Below are 21870 nucleotides of genomic sequence, written 5' to 3' on the forward strand. Positions count from 1 at the left end.
GTGTGGGGGAGCCTAAAACTAGACGGCATAAATTTAAGGTGAGAGGGGAATGATTTAAAAGGGTCCAGAGACGTAACTTTTTCACACAGACAGTGATGCATGTATGGAATAAGCTGCCAGAGGAAATGGTGGAGGCTGGTACAATTACAACATTTAAAAGGTGTCTGGATGGGTATATAAATGGGAAGGGTTTAGAGGGATAAGGGCCAAATGCAGGCAAATGGGAGAAGGTCGGATTGGGATGTCTGGTTGGCGTGGACAAGTTTGACTGAAGTACCTGTTACAGTGCTGTATGATTCTATAAACAAATCATCTCACTGAGGCAATGGAAAAACTTTCGCGAATGGGCTAAAGAAACTGCCTTTCGGTAAGATAGTTGAAAATGATTTGGAGACTGGGGTGCACAAAGTTAAAAATAAAACAACTCCAGATTATAGCCCAACAGGTTTATTTGGAGGCACTAGTTTTCGGAACGCTGCTGCTTCATCAGGTGGTTGTGCTCCTCCAACCAAATCCACACCGGCACCTCCAAATCATGATTACCATCGACATCACTAACTGCTGGCTCAAAGTGGAGAAGATCTCCAAGAAGATCATGCAGAACAACTACCTGATGAAAGAGCAGCGCTTCGAAAGCTAGTGCTTCCAAATAAACCTGATGTACTGTAACCTGGTGTTGTTTGATTTTTAACATAGTTGAAAATGTCAGTGCCAAGGAAAAGGAAAGACAAAACTGGACAGAAACTGCTCACAAAGGTGAAAGTGTGTTAGCTCTGAAGACTGTTACATAGCTGAGTAGATTAGGTGGTGTACAATGGAAAGACAATTCCACAGCAGCAGACTGCTTTTCTTCTTCTGAACAGTTAATCCCCAGAACATCACTTTAAGCCCTTGCTTGATCCAATTCTGACTGTTTTAATCCCAGAAATTGGATGGATCACTGCTACCGGATTATGCAGATGTTGCAAACCAATGTTTGTTTTGTCTTTTCAGGGTTCGGCTGGTGTTCCTGGTCTCAAAGGAAATGTGGTAAAAAACAACTGTGCATATTCTACCCATGGTTGCTGCTGACATGCACAGAGGCAACTAATGATAATTGATAGAAGTTTTTCAATTATTTGTGTTTACTTCATGATCCTATTGACTTTGTAAGAGAACATAAAGAAAAACAAATATTTCCATTGGTTGGAGAACCTAGCACTGGAGATCAATGTTAAAATTAGAAATAGATTTTAGGGAGTGAAGATTGGGAACACATCAGGGGTGGTTACAGTTTGGAACTTCTCTTTCCCAGATAGCAATTGGTGCTAGAATAAAGACTAACATTTTTAAAATTAAAATTGATACATCTCTGTCATCGAAATGTATTAAGGGGTATATAGCAAATGGAGATATATAGAATAAATCAGCAATTATATTTTTAATGCAGGAACAAACTAAAAGGGCTCATTTGCCTTCTTCTGTTTCCATATTACATCATAAACCACGATGCATAGGAGCAGAGGTAGACCATTCCCCCATTGATATCAATGAAATCATGGCTGACATGTTCATTCTCAAACCCATTTTCCTGCCTGATCCCAATAACCCATTGATTTCCTTATTGATTAAAAACACCAGCCTCAGCATCCCACTGTAGTAAAGAATTCCACAGATTCACAACCCTCTTAGAAAATAGAGTCATTGGATCCATACAACATGGAAGCAGACTATTCAGCCCAGCATATCCACACTGACCCTCCCAACCAGATACAGGCTTATCCCTGGATACTGGGGCAATTTAGCATGGTCAGTCCAACCTACCCTGCGCATGTGTGGACTGTGGGAGGAAACCCATGCCGATATGGGGCAAATGTGGAAACTCCTCACAGAGAGTCACCCGAGAGTGGGATTGAAGCCTGGTCCTTGGCGCTTTGAGGCAGCAGTGCTAACCACTGAGCTACCATGCCACCCCAATAATTTCCTCCTCATCTGTGTCTTAAGTGGGCCACCCCTTTATCTGAGACTATCCTGTCTGGGTCTACATTCACCTCAAGTAAAGTACTGTGTATTATGGAGATCTGAAACAAAAAATAACAGAGAATGGTGGAAAACTTCGCAGGTCAGACAGCATCTGTGGAGAGAAAGAAACAAAGTTAGTGTTTTAAAGCAAACAAACCTTCTTCAGGACCCAGTCTGAGGTAGAAACATTGTCTAGCAGCCAAATGATCTGGGTGAAAACTGCCATACAGTGAGAATGCTCTGCTGGTGGGTTAGATAAGGAGAGGGTGAGACTTCTGCCCCTCCTGTTCTAGAGACCTTTTTGACTAATTGATCGTTGAAGCAGCACCCAAAGGAATTAGCAGTGGGCAAACAGGTGCTGGAGAAAGGTAAATCCTCTCTTGGGTGGGCAGCCATGGGGGAATCAGTGATGATGGAGTTGGGCTTTTCTGTTTTTGAGGAGTGGCATGTCCTTCTCAGCTTCTTTCAACTTGGGCTCAGAACATGGATTGCCCAATCACCCATACGTGTTCAAGTCAATCATATTGTGGCCTGAGCAGAATAACATCCCAGCCAGAGTTGGCTTAGCAAGAAGCTCAATTAACTGTTCATCATTTGTTTATAAATGGTGGGTGGGCTGCTGATTACCATATTCTGAGGGACAGCTGAGGGAGTTTGCAAGAGAAGCTGGTGGAATGGGCACCTTACCGAAGATGGTCTTAATGTCCAGTCCATTGTCACAATTTGTTTATTTAATAACCTTATTATATAAACTGTCTGTGCACTGTGATAATGGCCTGGGTCAAACTTCAGCTGTAAATGTCAAATGATGATTTATATTCGAAGATGATCTTCAAACGTATGCTGGAATGGATGCTGGAAATTGTAAACAAAAACAGAAAGAACTGGAGAAACTCAGTAGGTCTGACAGCATCTGAGGAGAGAAATCAGAATCAATATCTCGGGTCCACTTTTTCAGAACTCCCTGCAGATGCAGTCGGACCTGCTGAGTTCCCAGCAATTTCTGTTCAACCATACCAATGCTTATTCACCTGTGACTACCGTCGTACCACGGTTCTGACAGTCCCAATGCACAACCTGACTGTATTTTTAAAATTTTACTTTTAAAAGGGAAAACCAGGTCTGAATGGCGAACATGGAGAGAAAGGGGAGCAGGTGAGTCTTGACACAAATCCAGGTTCTCCTGAGACTTCATAAATGTGGTTATTAACTCTTGCTCCACCCAGTGGCTGTGAGCATTTACTACATAGTGAAACTCCCCATCCAAACTACTGAAATTTCGAAACGAATTTTCGCCACCATTCAATGTTTGGGAAATAGTTGACTGCTTGCATATTTTAAACATTGATCTCCAACAGGCATGCCAATTATTCCCTGAGAGTCCATAATATGTTCTGGGATTATGGTGTTAAGATTAGCCTAACAGCAATTGCTATACTTTCTCACTTTTCCACTTAAGGAGCAGATTACATGTATAGTTGCATATAGATGAATGCGACAATCTCCCATGAGGTTGGCCGTGAAGACTGTGTAGAACCCCTGGACTTGTTTCAATCCTGCCACCTGGGCAGTAAGCTGGGAGAGCGAGATAAGATGAAAGTTGGACGGGCTTTCTATTGCAGGGTTGATCACAGCCTCTTACAGCAGGAGATTAAATATTATCACTTAGGTTTTGTTGAGTTGTAAGCATGCTCATTTTTTTTTAAGAACATCAAATGTTTGTCTTTTAAAGGGCATTCCTGGTCTTCAAGGCAAGAAAGGAGAGGTATGAACCCTAAATTTAACTCCTATATAATTGAGTCACCATAAAATGATTCTACCGAACAAGAACAAATGTATTGTTAAAAAGAAATTTGCATGTCAGTAATACTAACAATGAAACCATCTTCAATTGTCATAAGAACTGAACTGAACAGATTCATTAACTTATTTTGGTAAGAATTTCTGCTTTCCTTACCCAGTCTAGCCGATATGTGATTCCAGACTTACAACCATGTTACTGGCTCTTTGAAATGGTCCAGTAAGGTACTCAGTAGAGGGACAACTTTGGATAGGCAACAAACATTATAAGTAACATTCATACCCCATGATAGATTAAAATCAGTTGTTCGAGGGGTTTCATTTTAACATTGATTCTAATTATTTAAAAATTGGTAACAACAATATGTTCCAAAAGTTAAGTATGATGAAATCTGTCCCATCCCAACTACTTCTCTATTCTTCTGAAAAAAGGGAAAGGAGCACCAAAGCAGGAAGCAATTCCTCAATATATGTGCAAGAGCAAGAGAGCTTATGCTTGATCTCCATGTCAGTATAATGGGAACGGAGGGCAAATATTCAGTTTGGGAGCAATTACAGGGGAAAAGTTCAAATTGAAATGAGTCATAAAAATGAAAATAGCATCACTTTGTGAACAACAGCCTGGATTTTCCAAGAGCCAGTCAACCATTCCAGGTGAGGGGTACCTGGGAAGCCTGCAGAATTCCCATTATAGCAGATTCAAAAAAGAATTGCTTGGAAGCATGACAATTCTTCTGGACAGTAATCTGGAATCCTTGGTAAGTCTTCATTTAAATTATAGAATTTGAAGACTCCCAATAAAATTAAGTAAATAGTTACTCTGTATATGTTAGACTATTAAATATGGAGTATAATATTTGAGTAACAATTCAAGTGACTCCATACGTATCCCACACACCCTCAACTACACCTCCACTCGACCACTTACGCCCCCCAAACTCTTGTCCAACTTTTGCTTTGTTCTTTCCATTAATAATTATTTTCCAGTCTCTACTTCTGATGAGTGGTCAACAGCAATATATTTACCCACCTTTTCAACTTACAGATGACCTCTTACTATTTCAACCATCTTTCAGAGAAACAATGGGTTGGGTTCCAAATAATATTTTTTTTAATGCAGAAAGCTTGATAACGAAATGATGACTACATAAAAACTTTCCTTGTGAAGGCTGGATAATCCAGGAACACAAGATTTATTTTTTAGAAAAGGCCATTCAGATACATTAACAGTATCCAAATCATGAGTATTCTCATTTAAATGCAAGTATAGTTTTATAAAATAAAACCAGAATCAGTTACCTGTATTGGCAATCAGTAAGGCAAGGGTACAAATCAATCCAGAATGAAATTTGTGACGTACCTGTCCTATTACCAAATGTATAATTAACTGATTAAAAATTCAATTTGCAAATGTTAATTGATTGTATTTTGTTTGCTAAAGTTAGAATTGGCACTTCTGGCCAGAGTCAAGCCATTTGATTTTTTTTTGTCTTCGTAGCCTGGAGCGCCTGGTGAAACTGGTCCTGTTGGGGCTCAAGGGCCTCGTGGTCGTCCTGGATTTCAGGGACCTTCAGGTGCAGTTGGTGCCCGAGGACTGGAAGGAGAACGAGGGGCTCCTGGGCTTCCTGGGTCTCCAGGTAAAGATGTAAGTACCTGAGGGAAGACTTGCAGTGTACACTATGGGAGAGATATGGCAATCCTGGGCTAAAGCTACTGAGTCCACTGTTCTTTGATCTCTGCTTGTCTGAGCTCACCATCTCCTTTATTACAAGGGTTCTTTAAGATAATTCAAGATCACAGTTCGAAAGGCACTGTGAGGTGAATATCTGGCTTGCCAACAATTTCTAAACCTGAGTGTAAAATTAATATTTTATAAAGTAACACACTGAGACAAGACATATACATCAACGTTGCAGTCAGAAAGCGTGGGCTGCATAGATGGATTGCTTTGTCAGTATGCTGTCCATTTCTCAGAGTGTGTTAATTTCTAGAATATAAAAGAGCATTTTTATTCATTAATGTGATATAGACATTCCCATAATGCTAGCATTTATTGTCCATTCCTAATTACCCTAGAAGGTGGTGCTGTTAAGTAGGGAGCTCCAGGATTTTGAACCGATGCGGTTGAGGAGCACAAAATATTTCCAAGGCAGGATGGTGCGTGACTTAGAGGGGAATTTACAGATTTTGCTATTCCCATATCCTTCTGGGCTAAAGATGATATGTGTTTGAAAGCTTCTGTGAAGGAACATTGTTGAGTTCAATTTTGTTAATCTTATACATTGTTTCCACTTTGCACTGATGGTACAGAGAGTGAATGTTTTCTCAGGTATTTCTTTGAGGGCTATTTTGTTTGTTTACTTTTCTACAAATATATTCCAGTTACAAATTTATAGACACAGGAGAAAGTGAGGACTGCAGATGCTGGAGATCAGAGCTGAAAATGTGTTGCTGGAAAAGTGCAGCAGGTCAGGCAGCATCCAGGGAACAGGAGAATCGACGTTTCGGGCATAAGCCCTTCTTCAGGCTTATGCCCGAAACGTCGATTCTCCTGTTCCCTGGATGCTGCCTGACCTGCTGCGCTTTTCCAGCAACACATTTTCAGCAACTTATAGACACAGCCCAGTCATAAATTGTTGAGATCCCTGCTCCTAGGTGGGTTAAGCTTATGTGAGAAGAATGAATTTGGAGTAATTTTTGAGATACCATTGTAATCCAGGATACTCAAATCAATTCCTTTCACTTAGAATCAAGGTATTCAAGTAGTTAGCTTTTATGTAACTGTTGTATTGTTGGTGAGGAAAGTTTCTGCTCTTGACTGTAACTGACATGTCTAACTTGTGCTGCACAAAGCTGAAGGCAGTTTAGACTTTCGGCAGGTTTCCTTCTTCCAGCCTGGACAATAAACCCTTGGGGTGGAATTTAATACCCCTCTACTAGAGAACGGGAAAGCTCAAAGAAATTGTCCACTTTCAAGACCTCAGTTTACAGAGAGTGTGCAGAGAGTGTTAGGTGGGGTGTCCCTTGTTCAAAGGCACACTGTCATCGAGAGACCTGGCATCAGGTAAAGTCGTCTGACAACACTCTGATGCCCTTGCTGCTGACTCCCATTCCCCTCTGTACTGTGACCACCATCCATCCCTTATATATCTATGTCTTCTGGGTATCTCAGTGATCCTTAACCTCTCCCTGATTGCATTGATGCCAACTGGCACAAATTGGATTGGCTGCTCTTGGGTGGGCTTTCTCAAAAGAGGGTAATGAAGCTCTTGCCAGGTCTCTCCTCTTGTTAAATGAGATGCCCATCACATCTGTTAAGTACCATCCTTCTGATGCATCATTAGTTTTTGTGTCTGCGTGCTGAACAGAGAAATATGTTCTGTTTATTGCCTGTTTTACTGAGTCAGAGGTAATTTTCTATTGTGGATGAGTCTCCACCAGAAGTTATACTGAGATTTCCAATCTATCACTGCTAGTCAGGACTGGATTCTGAACCAGATTTCACAGATGGCAGGAGATTTTGTTAACACACTATGCCCTTTGGATATACAGGTAACTGTCTTTAAATACATTATCTCTCGTAGCTCTGGTGTGTTAGAATTCATTTAAGTTTCTCTAATTAGACCTTTTGAGTGAATACAATTATTTCTGCCAATAAATACTTCTACAATTCATCCCAGTAGTTTAATGTTGTAACTCCAATGAAGAAATACTTTTGTCTGAACTTTCATATATGATTTTGCTGCTAAATGAAACCTTTCTCCACAGGGCAAAGAGGCAAGTGTCCATCGAATCAGGGAGGTGTGCATGAACATGATTCAAGGTAAGGAAATGCTGTCTGCTGTTGGTAATTTGATATTTGAAGGGTGAACCTTCTGTCTGCTGCTGCTTCCCTTGCCAAATGCTTTTGAAAATGTATGCATTAAGATATTTCACTTACAACTGGAGGAAGAAAAATACTGGCAAACCCTCACATAGTACTGCATCCTGCTCTGCTGTTGTCCCTCATCCTGTCCACCAATCCCACCAATGTGACTGCTTCTCAATTTCTGCAGGCAGCAGCCATTCTTTTCAGTGTTGGTTTCACTAAAATCCGAGACCCCACATCTCCAATGACACCTCAATATCTGCACCACCACTACATATTTCTGATTGGTTCAAAATGTGGATCCAGCATTTTTGATTGACAAACATCACCCATTCTCCATTGATGCTGAATGAGCACACAACTTTTAAAGAATAAACTCACTTTTTCAATTTATATTGCATGATAATATGAACACTGAAAAAATGATTTTGGAAGAGTCACAGATGAAGCAATGATAGCATTTACAATCTTTATAATTCATGTGGTACCCTTGTGATCCATGGTGTGGGATTTCAATGTATTTTAATCTCAATTATTTGAATTTCTGGATTTTGAACTAGTAGCAAGTGGATTTTCTGTATGTGAGAAAAAAAAGAGATTAACTTGCAAGTATTTCTGTAGCCATGGTGATTTCTATTAGAAAACTGTATGAGAGATCTTGGAGACTAATGTGTTTAAAAGAGTTTTACAAGTAAACAGATTAAACAGTGATATTAGGCTTTGGTTAAAAGGGTCTAGAATAATTATTTTCTGCTTGGGGAAATACCTATAACTTGAAGAAGCCCTTTTTGAGTTGTGCAGTTTGCAGAAACTGGATGTTTTTACAGTTGCATCCGAAGAAGGTTTAGAACATTTAAGCAATAGATTAAGTTAAAAATCACACAACACCAGGTTATAGTCCAACAGGTTTATTTAGAAATAGTATCTTTCAGAGCGCTCTCAAAGCTAGTATGTCCAAATAAACCTGTTGGACTATAACCTGGTGTATGATTTTTAACTTTGTTCACTGCAGTCCAACACAGGTACCTCCACATCAAAGCAATAGATTACCTTTGGTTAGTTTAAAGTTCAAGATCAGAGTGTTTCTTTAAAACCTTGAAGGAGTTACTAGGACTTGAGAAAGTCCATACCCAGTTGTATGAAGACTCTAGGAAGAAGGTATCAGATTCTCAAGATAGACAATTGAAGCCACGTTTAAATTAAGCCCTATGGCTATGATAGAGAAAGCCATTTGCTCTTGTGAGCACTGTACAGGGGTGTTTGGAATCCATGGAATTGTATCTTAGCACATATTTCAAAATCTTTGAATTTGTGTTAAATGAGAATAGTTTGGTTTATTTTGTTCCTTTCTTTTGTCTAATAATTTTTTTTGTTAAAACCAAATCCACTGCATTTGTGCTTGCGTTTCAGTGAAAGATTACTTTGTTTAAAAGAAAAACATTATCTATGTAGCTAAATTTTAGTCTGGGATCAGGTTTGTCCAATAATAAAATTAGTTGGGACCATAACACAGACAAATATACAATTGACAAATTGTATTGTCATTGAGCAGATTAAATGAGAGCTGATGTTGCAAATAAATGTCTGGCCATCAACAGTGCTATGAGACATAAGTCGAATTGTTCCGGCAAGAATTTTTCCCTCATTACATTCTTTTCTTTTACAACCTTAATGAAATAATGTTAATGCATCAGTCTCCCAAGATGTGCCAAAATTTGCTGTTAAACATATAAATGGCTATTAGACCTATAATATCTGAAACTAACTCAATATGTTCCCTTGTGATTTTTCTTCGCTAGTCTCATCATTGAGAAAATGTTACATTGTATAATCATCCACACTGACAGTTATGCACAAACCAAATTTTAATGTAATGGTTACACGAGATTATACAAGATGTATTTGTTACATACAATAGGAGATCACAAAATGTATCAGACATAAGATATCTCAACATTGCTGCACAGCTCAATAACCAATGGAAATTGAAAAAGCTATCTTCAGTGTCATTTTTTTAAAAAAAGATTGCCATTCAATTTCTAGACTTTGACTTAATGTCAAAAACTCAATTTAAAATATTTCATTTCTAATGTGTTACTCAATCCAATGGCATTTGTCTCTGTTGCGCTAATTGTCTGAACTCTCCCATACTACGATATGTTGGAACAGAATTAAAACAGAAAATGCTTGATTGAGTTTAACAAAGGAGACATTTCAAGAAGGATAGTTTAAATCATCACTTATTAGATGATTATAAGCAATCTGCATTACACGAACTACTTTTAAACTGCCACTACTTTGTAACTAAAAGATGGCCAGGATGTATATCTAATTAAGAGATGGGAGGTGTGCTGATACATTGTCACAGTTACTATGTTGGATGACTTAGCTGGTGCCATAACTTGTTTTAGAAGTCTGTTAAAACAATGATTACAATGAAATGTTACTACTATTCCTTAACAAAAAAAAATGCCTGAAGTAATGGACAACAGTTGCTTCTTTTCAGGATAAATACCCTGATCTGCTGCGAAATCTGGACAACTTTTGTTTTACAAAAAAAAACAGGAGTTTTTCTCCCTCTCCTCCAAAACATACCAATCCCAACACCCCCCCCGCACCCCGCCCCACCCCGCCCCACCCCAGGCAACCATCTAATTTGCTTAGTGAACATGCCAACCTTACTCCCCCCCACCAGTACAACAAACGTGAGCAAATTTGGCAGCTAAGGTTTGCTGCAAGCCCAGCAGATAACTGGGTTTCCAGTAGATAAAAGCATAAAATGCAAGAAATATTTGAATATGCAAATTAGGAGCAGGAGTCAGCCATTCAACCTGTCAAATCTGCTCTGCTATTCAACAAGACCATGAGTGATTTGATCATGGCCTCAATATCACATTCCTACCTACCAATGATAATATTTGTGTCCCTTGTTTGTCAAGAATCCATCTATTTCTGCCTTAAAAATGTGAAGCAACCCTTCCCTACCACTCTTCTGGGGAGAGAGTTCCAATGACTTACTGCCTGAGAGAAAGATTTCCTCCCCCTCTTCTTCCTGGAGCCGTGGCCGAGCGGTCTAAGCCACTGGATTAAGGTTCACGCCTCCACAAAGGTGTGGGTTTGTGTCCCCTGCTGCTTTATAGAAAGGGCAGCACGGTGGCTCAGTGGTTAGCACTGCTGCCTCACAGCGCCAGGGACCTGGGTTCAATTCCAGCCTCGGGTAACTGTTTGTGTGGAGTTTGCACATTCTCCCTGTGTCTGCGTGGGTTTCCTCCGGGTGCTCTGGTTTCCTCCCACAGTCCAAAGATGTGCAGGTTAGGTGAATTAGCCATGCTAAATTGCTCATAGTGTTAGGTGCATTAGTCAGGGTCAATGTAGGGGAATGGGTCTGGGTGGGCTGCTCTTTGGAGGGTTAGTGTGGACTTGTTGGGCTGAAGGGCCTGTTTCCACACTGTAGGGAATCTAATCTAATCTTAACTCAAAGGCCCGTTATTATTAATATGACATCTCCTGGTTCTAGTCCTTCCGATTAGGGGAATTATGATTTTCTACATCTACTCAGTCAAGTCCTATCATAATTTAATATGCCTCCACAAGACCATTGTTATTCTTCAAAAGAAGAATGCATACTGGCCCAGCATCTCCATCCTCTCTTCATAACTGGTCACAGGCCTCCAGTCCGAAAAACAGCCCTCCACCACCACCACCTGTCTCCTACTGTAAAGCCAATTTTGTATCCAGTTGGCAAGCTCTCCCTGAATCCCATGTGAGCTAATTTTACTAATTAATCTACCATGTAGAACCTTATCAAAGGCTTTACTAAAATCCAAGTAAACAAAGTCTATCTTTGTGCCCTCATCAATTCTTTTGGTTACCTTCTCTAAAAACTCAATCAAATGTGTGGGACATGATTTCCCTCACATAAAATCATGCTGACTATCCCTAATCACTCCCTGCCTCTCCAAATGCATGTAAATCTTATCTTTCAGAATCACCTCCAACAACTTACCAATCACCGATGTCAGACTCACAAGTCTGTATTCCCGTACAGCCTTTCTTAAATAAAAGCACAACATTAGACACCCTGCAGTCCTCCAGCACCTCACCCATGGTTATAGATGGTACAATTATTTCTGCTAGGGACCCGCAGAAGTTTTGTCCCCAACTTGCCACATGGGAATGCCAACACTTGGATGTTCCTCTGGAAGCCATTCACCATCCTCTCTTGGAAGTATATCACTGTTCCTTCACTGTCATTGGTCAAACTCCTGGAATTCCCTCCGTAAGGGCATTGTGGGTCAACTTGCAACACATGGACTGCAGCTGTTCAAGGTATCCTAAAAGCACTTTCCCAAGGATAAGAACCAAACATTATTTGAGTGGAGGCTGGCATGTGCCTATTGGTTTGATTTAAAAAGGTTGATTTTGAAATTGTGCAAAGATGTAACAAAGAGGTTATCAGCAAATGAATTACAACAGGCATGCTAGATGTGGATGAATGAAGGCAGGTTTCTAAATCAGCTTTTCCCATCGACAGTGATTCACAAAAGACCCAGAGCTTAAAGATTATTAGAGATTTGAGGTCAGTTATAGTTGTGTGATTCACAAATGCTTAGGGGAATTGTAGGAAAAGATGAGCTTGCCAACTGGACACAAAATTAGCTTTGCAGTAGGAGACAGACGGTGGTGGTGGAGGATTGTTTTTCGGAATGGAGGCCTGTGACCAGCAGTGTTCCACAGGGATCAGTACTGGATCCACTTTTGTTTGTTATTTATATAAGTGATTTGGTTGAGAATATAGGAGGCATGGTTAGTACTGAAATCATAGATGTGGAGGTACTAGTGTTGGACTGGGGTGGACAAAGTCAGAAGGCACACGGCACCAAATTATAGTCCAACAGGTTTATTTGAAATCACAAGCTTTCGGAGCGCCACTTCTTTGTCAGGTGAAGACTTCACTGTCGAAGGAGCAGCGCTCCAAATGCTTGTGATTTCAAATAAACCTGTTGGACTATAACTTGGTGCCGTGTGCCTTCTGACTTTGAAATCTCAGTTAGTGGTACTTAGAGATGAACACTGAATTGAATAGTGTGTGTGAAAAGAATGTTTGAAAGGAAACTAGTTTTTGCACATTGCTGTTTAATTAACACACAAATCATACAAATGTGGCTGATTCCTGCTCCTTTCAGTCCCTCAGCCATTCAATAAGATCATTGCTGATCTGACTGTAAGTTCAATACCCCATTCATGCCTAGTCCTGAAAACCTTTCACCCCTTTAATTAAGAGCCTATCCATCCCTGCCTTAAAGATATTCAAAGACAGTGCATCCACCATTTTCCTCCGACACGCAGTGCTTTGCGGGCAAACATTTCACCTCATCAGTTTTAAATGGGGATGCCTGATTTTTAAACAATGAGTCCTGGTTATAGGCTCTCTCATAAGGGAGGAACATCCCCATTACATCTAATTAAAACAAATGGAGAGAATGCTGGAGAACTCAGCAAGTCTGGCAGTATCTTCAGAGAGAAATAGAATTAATGTTTCAAGTCCGGTACAATTTCTACACAACTGAAAGTTGCAGAATATTGATTGGTTTTTATACTTTGGAGAGGTGCAGAAGATGAATAAAAGGGCAGGCAGAAAAAAAGGCCCAATGTAAAAGGCAAGGGGGTCTTTAATAATGGAGAAAGAGGAAAAGAGATATAAAAGGATATAAGTTAAGGTGTGAAAGGGCAAGCAACAGGACTGTGCTGTGATGGGGTGAGAATGTAAGGAAAATGAAGAAGTGCATGATATGGTCAGTTTCTGAAATTATTAAATTCAATATTGAGACCTTGAAGTTGTATAACGCTTAAGTGAAAAACGAGATGTTGTTCCTTGAGCTTGCTTTGTTTTTCATTGGAACATTAAAGCAGGCCCAGGACAAATCTTCCCTTTCCAGCTCCTTAAGCATTCCCTCTAATATTTTATTGGCTGTGCAACCTCTGAGATCTGATATAGCAGCAACTTCCAGAACTGAAAGTCAATGGCATGCTTGGATGGATTAGCAGAGTGGCTGTGCATGTGTGCAACTGAGAGGGAATAGTCAATATCTTCTCAACTCCAGTGCAATAAACCTAGTCTGCCCAACTTCTACATATGAGATTAACTCCTCATTCTAGGTACCAATATAGCAATGCCTCTCTGAACTGTCTTCAAAGCATTTACATCCATCTTTAAATAATATCAAAAATATTTGTTTATTAATCCGGATGCAATCTTATCAGCGCCCTGCTTAACTGAAGCATCAACTCCCTCCTTTGGTACTCAACTCGGTTCATGATAAATTTTGACAAACATTAAGATTGACAAGTCGCCAGGCTCAGACCAGATTTGTCCTCGGCTGCTTTGGGAAGCAAGATGTTTGTGTCCTCGCTCTCCACCGGAGTCGTACCTGAGGAACTGGAGGGCGGCAAATATAATTCCTCTCTTCAAGAAAGGAAATAGGGAAATCCCTGGCAATTACAGACCAGTCAGTCTCACGTCTGTTGTCTGCAAGGTGTTAGAAAGGATTCTGAGGGATAAGATTTATGACCATCTGGAAGAGCATGGCTTGATTAAATGCAGTCAGCACGGCTTTGTGAGGGGCAAGTCATGCCTCAAAAATCTTATTGAGTTCTTTGAGGATGTTACTAGACAAGTTGATGAGGGTCGAGCAGTGGATGTGGTGTACATGGACTTCAGCAAGGCATTTGATAAGGTTCCACATGGTAGGCTAGTTCAGAAGGTCCGGTAGGAATGGGATACAGGGAAATTTAGCTGTCTGGATACAGAATTGGCTGGTCGACAGAAGACAGCGAGTGGTAGTGGAAGGAAAGTATTCTGCCTGGAAGGCAGTGGTGAGTGGTGTTCCACAGGGCTCTGTTCTTGGGCCTCTACTCTTTGAAATTTTTATTAATGACTTGGATGAGGAGATTGAAGGATGGGTTAGCAAGTTTGCAGATCACACAAAGGTTGGAGGTGTCGTTGACAATATAGAGGACTGTTGTAGGCTGCAACGTGACATTGACAGGATGCAGAGATGGGCTGAGAGGTGGCAGATGGAGTTCAACCTGGATAAATGAGATGTGATGCATTTTGGAAGGTCAAACTTGAAAGTTGAGTACAGGATTAAAGACAGGATTCTTGGTAGTGTGGAGGAACAGCGAGATCTTGGTGTGCAGGTACATAGATCCCTTAAAATTGCCACCCAAGTGGACAGGGTTGTTAAGAAAGCATATGGTGTTTTGGCTTTCATTAACAGGGGGAATGAGTTTAAGAGCCGTGAGACCTTGTTGCAGCTCTATAAAACTTTGGTTAGACCGCACTTGGAATACTGTGTCCAGTTCTGGTTGCCCTATTATAGGAAAGATGTGGATGCTTTGGAGAGGGTTCAGAGGAGGTTGCCTGGAATGGAGGGCTTATCTTACGAAGAGAGGTTGACTGAGCTTGGACTTTTTTCATTGGAAAAAAGAGAGGGGACCTAATTGAGGTGTATAAGATAATGAGAGGCATAGATAGAGTTGATAGCCAGAGACTTTTTCCCAGGGCAGAAATTGTTAACATGAGGGGTCATAGTTTTAAGCTGTTTGGCGGAAAGTATAGAGGGGATGTCAGAGGCGGGTTCTTTACGCAGAGAGTTGTGGGAGCATGGAATGCGTTGCCAGCAGCAGTTGTGGAAGCGAGGTCATTGGGGATATTTAAGAGACTGCCTGGACATGCATATGGTCGTAGAAATTTGAGGGTTCGTACATTAGGTTTACCTTACATGAGGATCAATAGTCAGCACAACATTGTGGGCTGAAGGGCCTGTTCTGTGCTGTACTGTTCTATGTTCTAAATGATAACATTCTATTACTTTTCTCATGGTGCATACTACCCTTTTTTATAATTCAGTCTACAAGATACTGCAATCCTTCTGTACCTCAGAACGCTGCAGTCTGTCACCATTTAGACAATTTGCTACATTTTTCTTCCTGTCAAAATGGATTACTTCATATAAACTCATTTGTCTACTTACTCAGTTAAGCTGTCATTGTATCTTCTTCATGCATTTCCCCACAAACTGTTTCCCTAACCATTTTTGGGTTATCAATAATTTTAGCAAAGGTGCCTCCATCTCTTCATTTATGTCAGATGTGTTCTCAGTTCATCTGTTTGTTTCTAATGCTACATGCAATCAGATACTGAGCCTTTCTCTTATTCTTCTGCTGCCTTTGTAAATTCTAGTCTTAGCTGTTGTTGACTCTTGGAAATGTACTCTCTATCCCCTTCTGTCATGGTTTGTTTCTTATTTCCCATATTATTAGCTTTCTCTTTGCCCTTGACTCTATAGTTTGATTTATAACGTGTACAAAATTGATCCCTTGCCCCTCATATTTATTTTAAAATCCTCTCTACTTTCTAGGTTATGCAGTTGGCCAGTATTCCAGCTCCATCACATTTCAGCTGGAGACCATCCCATTGACACACATCCCACTTATCCTATTCCCAGTGTTCCCGTGAACCAGAACCCACTTTGAGCTGCGCATTCATCTCTCTAGTCTTATTTGCCCGATGCCAATTTGCTCATGCCTCAGCCGCACAAGTTTGAGCTTCTGTTTCTTAATTTGGCTTAGTTCCAACTGCACAGTAAATGCACTGGTGGATGCATTAATCTGGATCACTGGATTCTCCCCCTGCCCCTACCTTGAGCAGATGTCCTGAACCCTGCTACCTATCAACTCAGCTGCTTAGACTCAAGCTCTCTGTGGCACAGAAATGTGTCAGTCCTATACTGTCCCCCCATCATTATGTATCTTCCTACTTTTCTTGTCTGATGATGCCATAGTTAGTTGGCTCATCAACCTGCAGACCTCACTGTCATTTAGATAAGTGGAAAGAACCACAAGTTTAATGGACATTTGCCAAAGCTGAGGCTCTGTTTTCCTAAGTTGACTACTTTTATAAGCCACAAAGTGCAAAGGCCTATTTGAGTCATTTCTTCAGGATGCAGTTTTAGTTGATTGTTAATTAAGCTGTTACTTCATTGGAAACCTTGAAGAAATACTGCTTAGACCTGGCAACCATTGAACTTAAACTGTAGACTTCAATTTAATGCAAATGACCGAACAAATTAAACTTGTACAAAATGAAAGTTCAGACTTTTTACCCATCATTGCAAGCACTGAGTCACAGGTCAAATAGAGTTTGCTAGATGAATTCATAGATACTTTCATTAAACCTGTTCAGGGATATTATTACATATCACTGGAGCAGGCTGGAATTGAACCCAGGCCTCTGGGCCCAGAGGTAGGGACACTGGCAGTGCACCACATATATATCACATTAATCTGCTGTTATAGATATTGTCTAATTAGCCTGTTGAGAGATGTTAGTGCCTGGTAGAAATGGGACTTGAACCCAGCCCTTCTGGTTCAGAGGAAGAGACATAACCACTGTACCACAAGACATGCCTGAGTTGAACTTATCTGCTTCTAAGTTTTAGCTGACTCATGTACTGAGGATCCAGATTCAACTGGTTCTGAACTAAGCTGCCCTTTCACGGGAAACCACATGAAAACCCTGCTTTGTGAGTCCAAATTTAATTTCAGGTCTTATTGTTTTAGAGCAAATATCAGAACTGGCTGCCAGCCTAAGACAACCCATAACGTCTGGGAAACCAGGTCGACCTGGACCGCCAGGACCGCCAGGACCAGTTGGCCCTCCAGGATCTGCAGGACACCCAGGTGCAATCGGCCCACAAGGTGTCAAAGGTCACCAAGGTTACCCTGGTGAACCAGGAACCAAAGGTAACAACATCATTTCAACCCATTAGTTGTCTCACAAAAGTCTCTCTTCAGCATAGAGATGCACACTTAATATCTGTCAACAGACTGGCGGTGGACAAAAGTGGTAAATGCACAGATTGATTTCTTGGAAGGTCACCACGGCCTTTGAAGAAGATTGAAAAGATAAGAAAAACAAATTTATTGGTGATTATGTGCATCGTAGTATCACCTCCAATCTTGCTAACTGTGACAGTTTAAATGTATGGCTGTGGGTAATATCAGACAGTGTTGACTTGTAACTCAAAAACTCCACATTTGTCATTTTGACCTGCCATTCCTCAAGACTGAAGCATAGTAAATGATGCAGAACAATCAATGTTATGAGATGTATTGTTCAACGTTTGGTCAATACTAATGATGACCGAAGAGAAATAGCACAGAAGTTTCACTCTTAACATTTGAAAAGGTTGATCAATTCCATCAAAAGTAACAGTGAGAGCCCAAAAATCTGTAAGATAGCAAGATGTAAGAGCAAAGATGCTTCCAACTTCTAACCCTACTGTGTTTTGGAATTTGCGATGGTACCAATAGAAATGAATATTTTATGGTGGGATGTAGTGGGATTGGGGAGTTAGATGGCTGGATTGTGTGGAAGCTCAAGAAAAAGGGGCTGAATCACTTGGCATTGATCTTCAGTCTGTCTCACTGTTATGTCAGCACCCAGTGAAGGCCTGTTTGAGAAAGCATCGCGAATTCCCAACTCTCGTGAAAGCAATGGCCTAGAAAGGTCTAGAAAATGACTCAGTCTCTACTAGGCTATTTCAAATTATATGTTTTAACAATGAACTGAGTGCATTCAGCTTGTGGCCATTCAGGCACAGCCTCACTAGACAACATGGTATGTGTATAATGGTTGCAGACCTTTGCAGTCAGTCTCCGGAAAGAATGGGTGGATAGACTAAGAAATATTTTCTGAAGTCATTTCAGTTCTTATGAATTGCAAGCCTGAGTTACAGAAAGGTTTCTTGTTGCTTTCACACTGATTTTTGCGATTAGAGTAGAATTAAAGCTCTGGTTTCTGAATGACAGGTGTACCAGGTGAAAAGGGTGAGAAGGGAGAAGAAGGAATAGGATTACGTGGACCACCGGGACCTCAAGGAATGCCTGGTAAGCATCTAACACTGACCACCTCTGTGTTACAAACACTCTGAGAATCATCATTTCATTTTCAATTGCAATGCGGTGCATGTCAAAACACAATTCTATCAAGGAGTACTCAGACCTCGAATCAGGGAAATCCTTCATTAGGAGTAACCTCATTCCATTGGTTAACTATTGGGCAAAATTTCTATCTTTTTGAAACAAAATGTGTGGCCTAAAATCAAGAGAGTCTTGTCAATTTTAAGGGACTTGTCAGAGTAAATGTTGAAAGGATGTTTCCCTTCATGGGTGATTCTAGGAGCAAAGTACATAGTCTCAGAATAAAGTAGTATCCATTCAAGACTGCGGTGAGGATGAATTTCTTCTCTCAGAAAATCATGAGTCTTAGATGGTCCTTGCCACACAGAGCTGTGGGGCCAGAGACCTGTGTATTTAAAGCTGAGATAGATGATTGATCAGTCAGGGAATCAAAGGTTATAAAGAAAGGGCAGAAAAGTAGATGTGAGGATCTCATGTGAGATTCATTGGAACAGCCCTGGTCCTATTGAATGGTTGAGCAGGCTCAGGGGCCGAACAGCCTACTCCTGTTCTTATTCCTTTTGATCTTATAGTCTTAATATAACTCACCACTGCCTTCTCGAGAGCAACTAGAAATGGGCAATAAATGCTGGCCCAGTCTGTGATGCCCACATCCCATGAATGAATCAAATACCCTGCATGTAATACTCCAAGTATGGTCAAAGACCCGATATAGCTAGCAGATAACTTCCTTACTTTGTGATGCGCCTTCTCAAGAAATAAAATCTAGTGCTTGGTTTGCTTTGTTTAACAGCCTTGTTAACCTGTGGCATCATTTAATATATTAAAAATAATCTGATCCTCAAAATTGGAAAATCAGGTGGGGGAACAATTTCTTTAAAACTCAGCTATATGCGTTTTGATCAGTCACTCTCTTCTGCTACATAACAAACTCTGCCTGCTATTTTCACCCACTATTTTCAACCTGTTTTCTTACTTCTGTGCAAGGGAATTCATCCTCTAAATTCAATTGCTCCAGACAACCACCTAGAAGTTTTTCAAAATCATTTGCCTTGGGCCTGGATATTGGCAGCCAGTTGCATGACACCATATCTCACAGTGCTCCTGTTGTTGCAGATGCCTCGGCATGTACTTGATGTCTAGATGGGCACAATGTATTTTTGGCTGTATTTGTCTAGCATCTGGAGATAAGGTAGGGGTTTTGGAGGAGTAGTGCATGGAAGAAGGACTCTTTCCACCCACAGTCTGCATTGATAACCAATCCAAACCAGAGTGGCAATTGGAAATTTACAGCTCATCTCAACAGGTTGGACCAAGTGAAGAAGGGTAGGGAAAGTCAGCAGAACGCCTTCTCCTGATCTCTATCCATTAATGTAAAATGCTGAAGCCAATATAATCTAAATAAGTGATGCAACTACATGTTGGTTCTAACATGCAAGCTGTGCGCTCTGCTGGGAAAGGCCAAAATATGAAGAAAATGAAGAGTACTTGAGTAAAAAAAAAGATGTTATCCATCTGTCTCTGATTTGCACAAATGAGTAAAAGAATTTCCAGGACATCACAGGAACCTGAACTCCTTACAATCACATCTCGTTTGCATAGTCTGAGAATTAGGGTCTGACCTCTCAGGAGAGATATTAGGAAGCACTTGATGCACAAAGAATGATAGATGTTTCGAGCTCTCTGCCACAAATGGCAATGGATGCTGGATCAGTTGTTACTGTTAAATCTGAGGTGGATAATTTGTTGTAAGCAAAGTTATAAAGACATTTTGGGCCAAAATCAGGCAGATGGAGCTTGGCCACAGATTAGCTATGAAATTGTGGGATCGTGTTCAAATAATGACCAAAATCAGTGAGTGGCAAAACTCACCTCTTTATTCAGCAACCACAGTAGTACATGTTTGAGGCAGCAATAAAATCCCAACATACAGTTCTTACAACACAGTTCTTGAATATATTAACATTTCATTACTATGGTGTTACATTATTTTATCTATAGTACACAAAAGTTGAGGAGCTTCTGTCCTGGGAGACAGGAGGTGGGCTAAAATGTATTAAATGCTGGCTGCTATTTTTGATGGGGTTAAGAGTATCTGACCGGTCTGCTTGCAAAATTAAGAGATGCTAGTCCTTTTGTCTTTTAAGTTAGTAAATGTTAGTAAAAACACTAGGCCTATATGCTCTAAATAAGTTAGAAATTGTACCTGTACTTAAAAGAATAAAAGGTATTAAATTGGGCTATGAGATTTGTTTACTGTTTGCCAATGTGAGTTTCATTCATTCATGCAATTTCATGGAAGCGCTGCTTTGGCAGTAAAGGGGATTGTGGCCCTGTTAAAGGGTATTCAACAAGTACATACTACTTGGGGAAACAGTTTGGTGTTCAGTAACCTATTCTGAGAGACAGGTTGGTAACGGCTGATTAATATTATGTTTTGTGAAGACTTGATGGAGATAGTGACGCCATACGATACTGACACCTATTCAGAAATAAAAAGGTCTAAACATTGCTTGTCGCAAGGGCTGATTAAGATTGAGGTGTGTAAAAGCAGTAATGGGTTGTTTTAATTTAGTCTATCTTAAGATAGTAAAATATGCTACGGGACCACGGTTTCATGAATAAATGAATGAAACCATGTTATAGTTGGGAGTTTTGAATGAATGAATGAAACGGGAATGTGGTGTTCGCTTGTGAGTGGGTTAGTAAAGGAGTTACGAATGAATAAACATGAATTGCTTGTGAGTGGGAAATATAAAGCGCTTCTGAGTGGGTTAGTGAGAGGACCTAGAGTACAATATCTCACTATATCAATGAATGATGGAACAGTCTCGAGGGGCTGAATTGCTTACTTATGTTCATATGTTCTTAAATTCACTAGCTTTGTTACTTTTTTTTACTCTCCATAACTGGAAGTGTGCTTTTCTCTTAGAGAATGTAAGCTTTGATGGAGGATAGGACTGGACATGGATGCAAGGAGTACCACCAGGGTTGAAACTTGTTGGTGGAAATTCTAGAGTAGTTAAAACATAGTGTTATGGTGACAGCATGCATGGATTTCAATTAGGAACTGGTAGATATTATATGATCGTAAAAGAGGAATTTGTTTCACATTCTCCATATATTTCTCTTAAAAATGATGCACATTTCTCTGTGGTGACTGCTGTTATTGAAAGAAGTGATTAATCAGATGTCCCCTCGCTCCTGAGTAAATC

At 40.4% G+C, this 21870-nt stretch overlaps 1 protein-coding gene across 1 annotated transcript in view; it reads left to right on the plus strand.

Moving 5' to 3' along the window:
• The window catches only part of col9a1c (collagen, type IX, alpha 1c), a 144079-nt gene that overhangs the window by 120949 nt on the left and 1260 nt on the right, over positions 1-21870 (plus strand). The window contains exons 31-37 of the mRNA XM_087985856.1: positions 994-1029; positions 3112-3156; positions 3734-3766; positions 5300-5446; positions 7570-7624; positions 17294-17476; positions 18545-18622. Coding sequence (XP_087841982.1) covers positions 994-1029; positions 3112-3156; positions 3734-3766; positions 5300-5446; positions 7570-7624; positions 17294-17476; positions 18545-18622 — 577 coding nt within the window. The remainder of the gene's footprint in view (positions 1-993; positions 1030-3111; positions 3157-3733; positions 3767-5299; positions 5447-7569; positions 7625-17293; positions 17477-18544; positions 18623-21870) is intronic.

Source organism: Chiloscyllium plagiosum, unplaced genomic scaffold, assembly GCF_037043375.1.
Source record: "Chiloscyllium plagiosum isolate Xiang-an unplaced genomic scaffold, Cpla_swu_hap1 HiC_scaffold_4, whole genome shotgun sequence".
NCBI lineage: Eukaryota > Metazoa > Chordata > Chondrichthyes > Orectolobiformes > Hemiscylliidae > Chiloscyllium > Chiloscyllium plagiosum.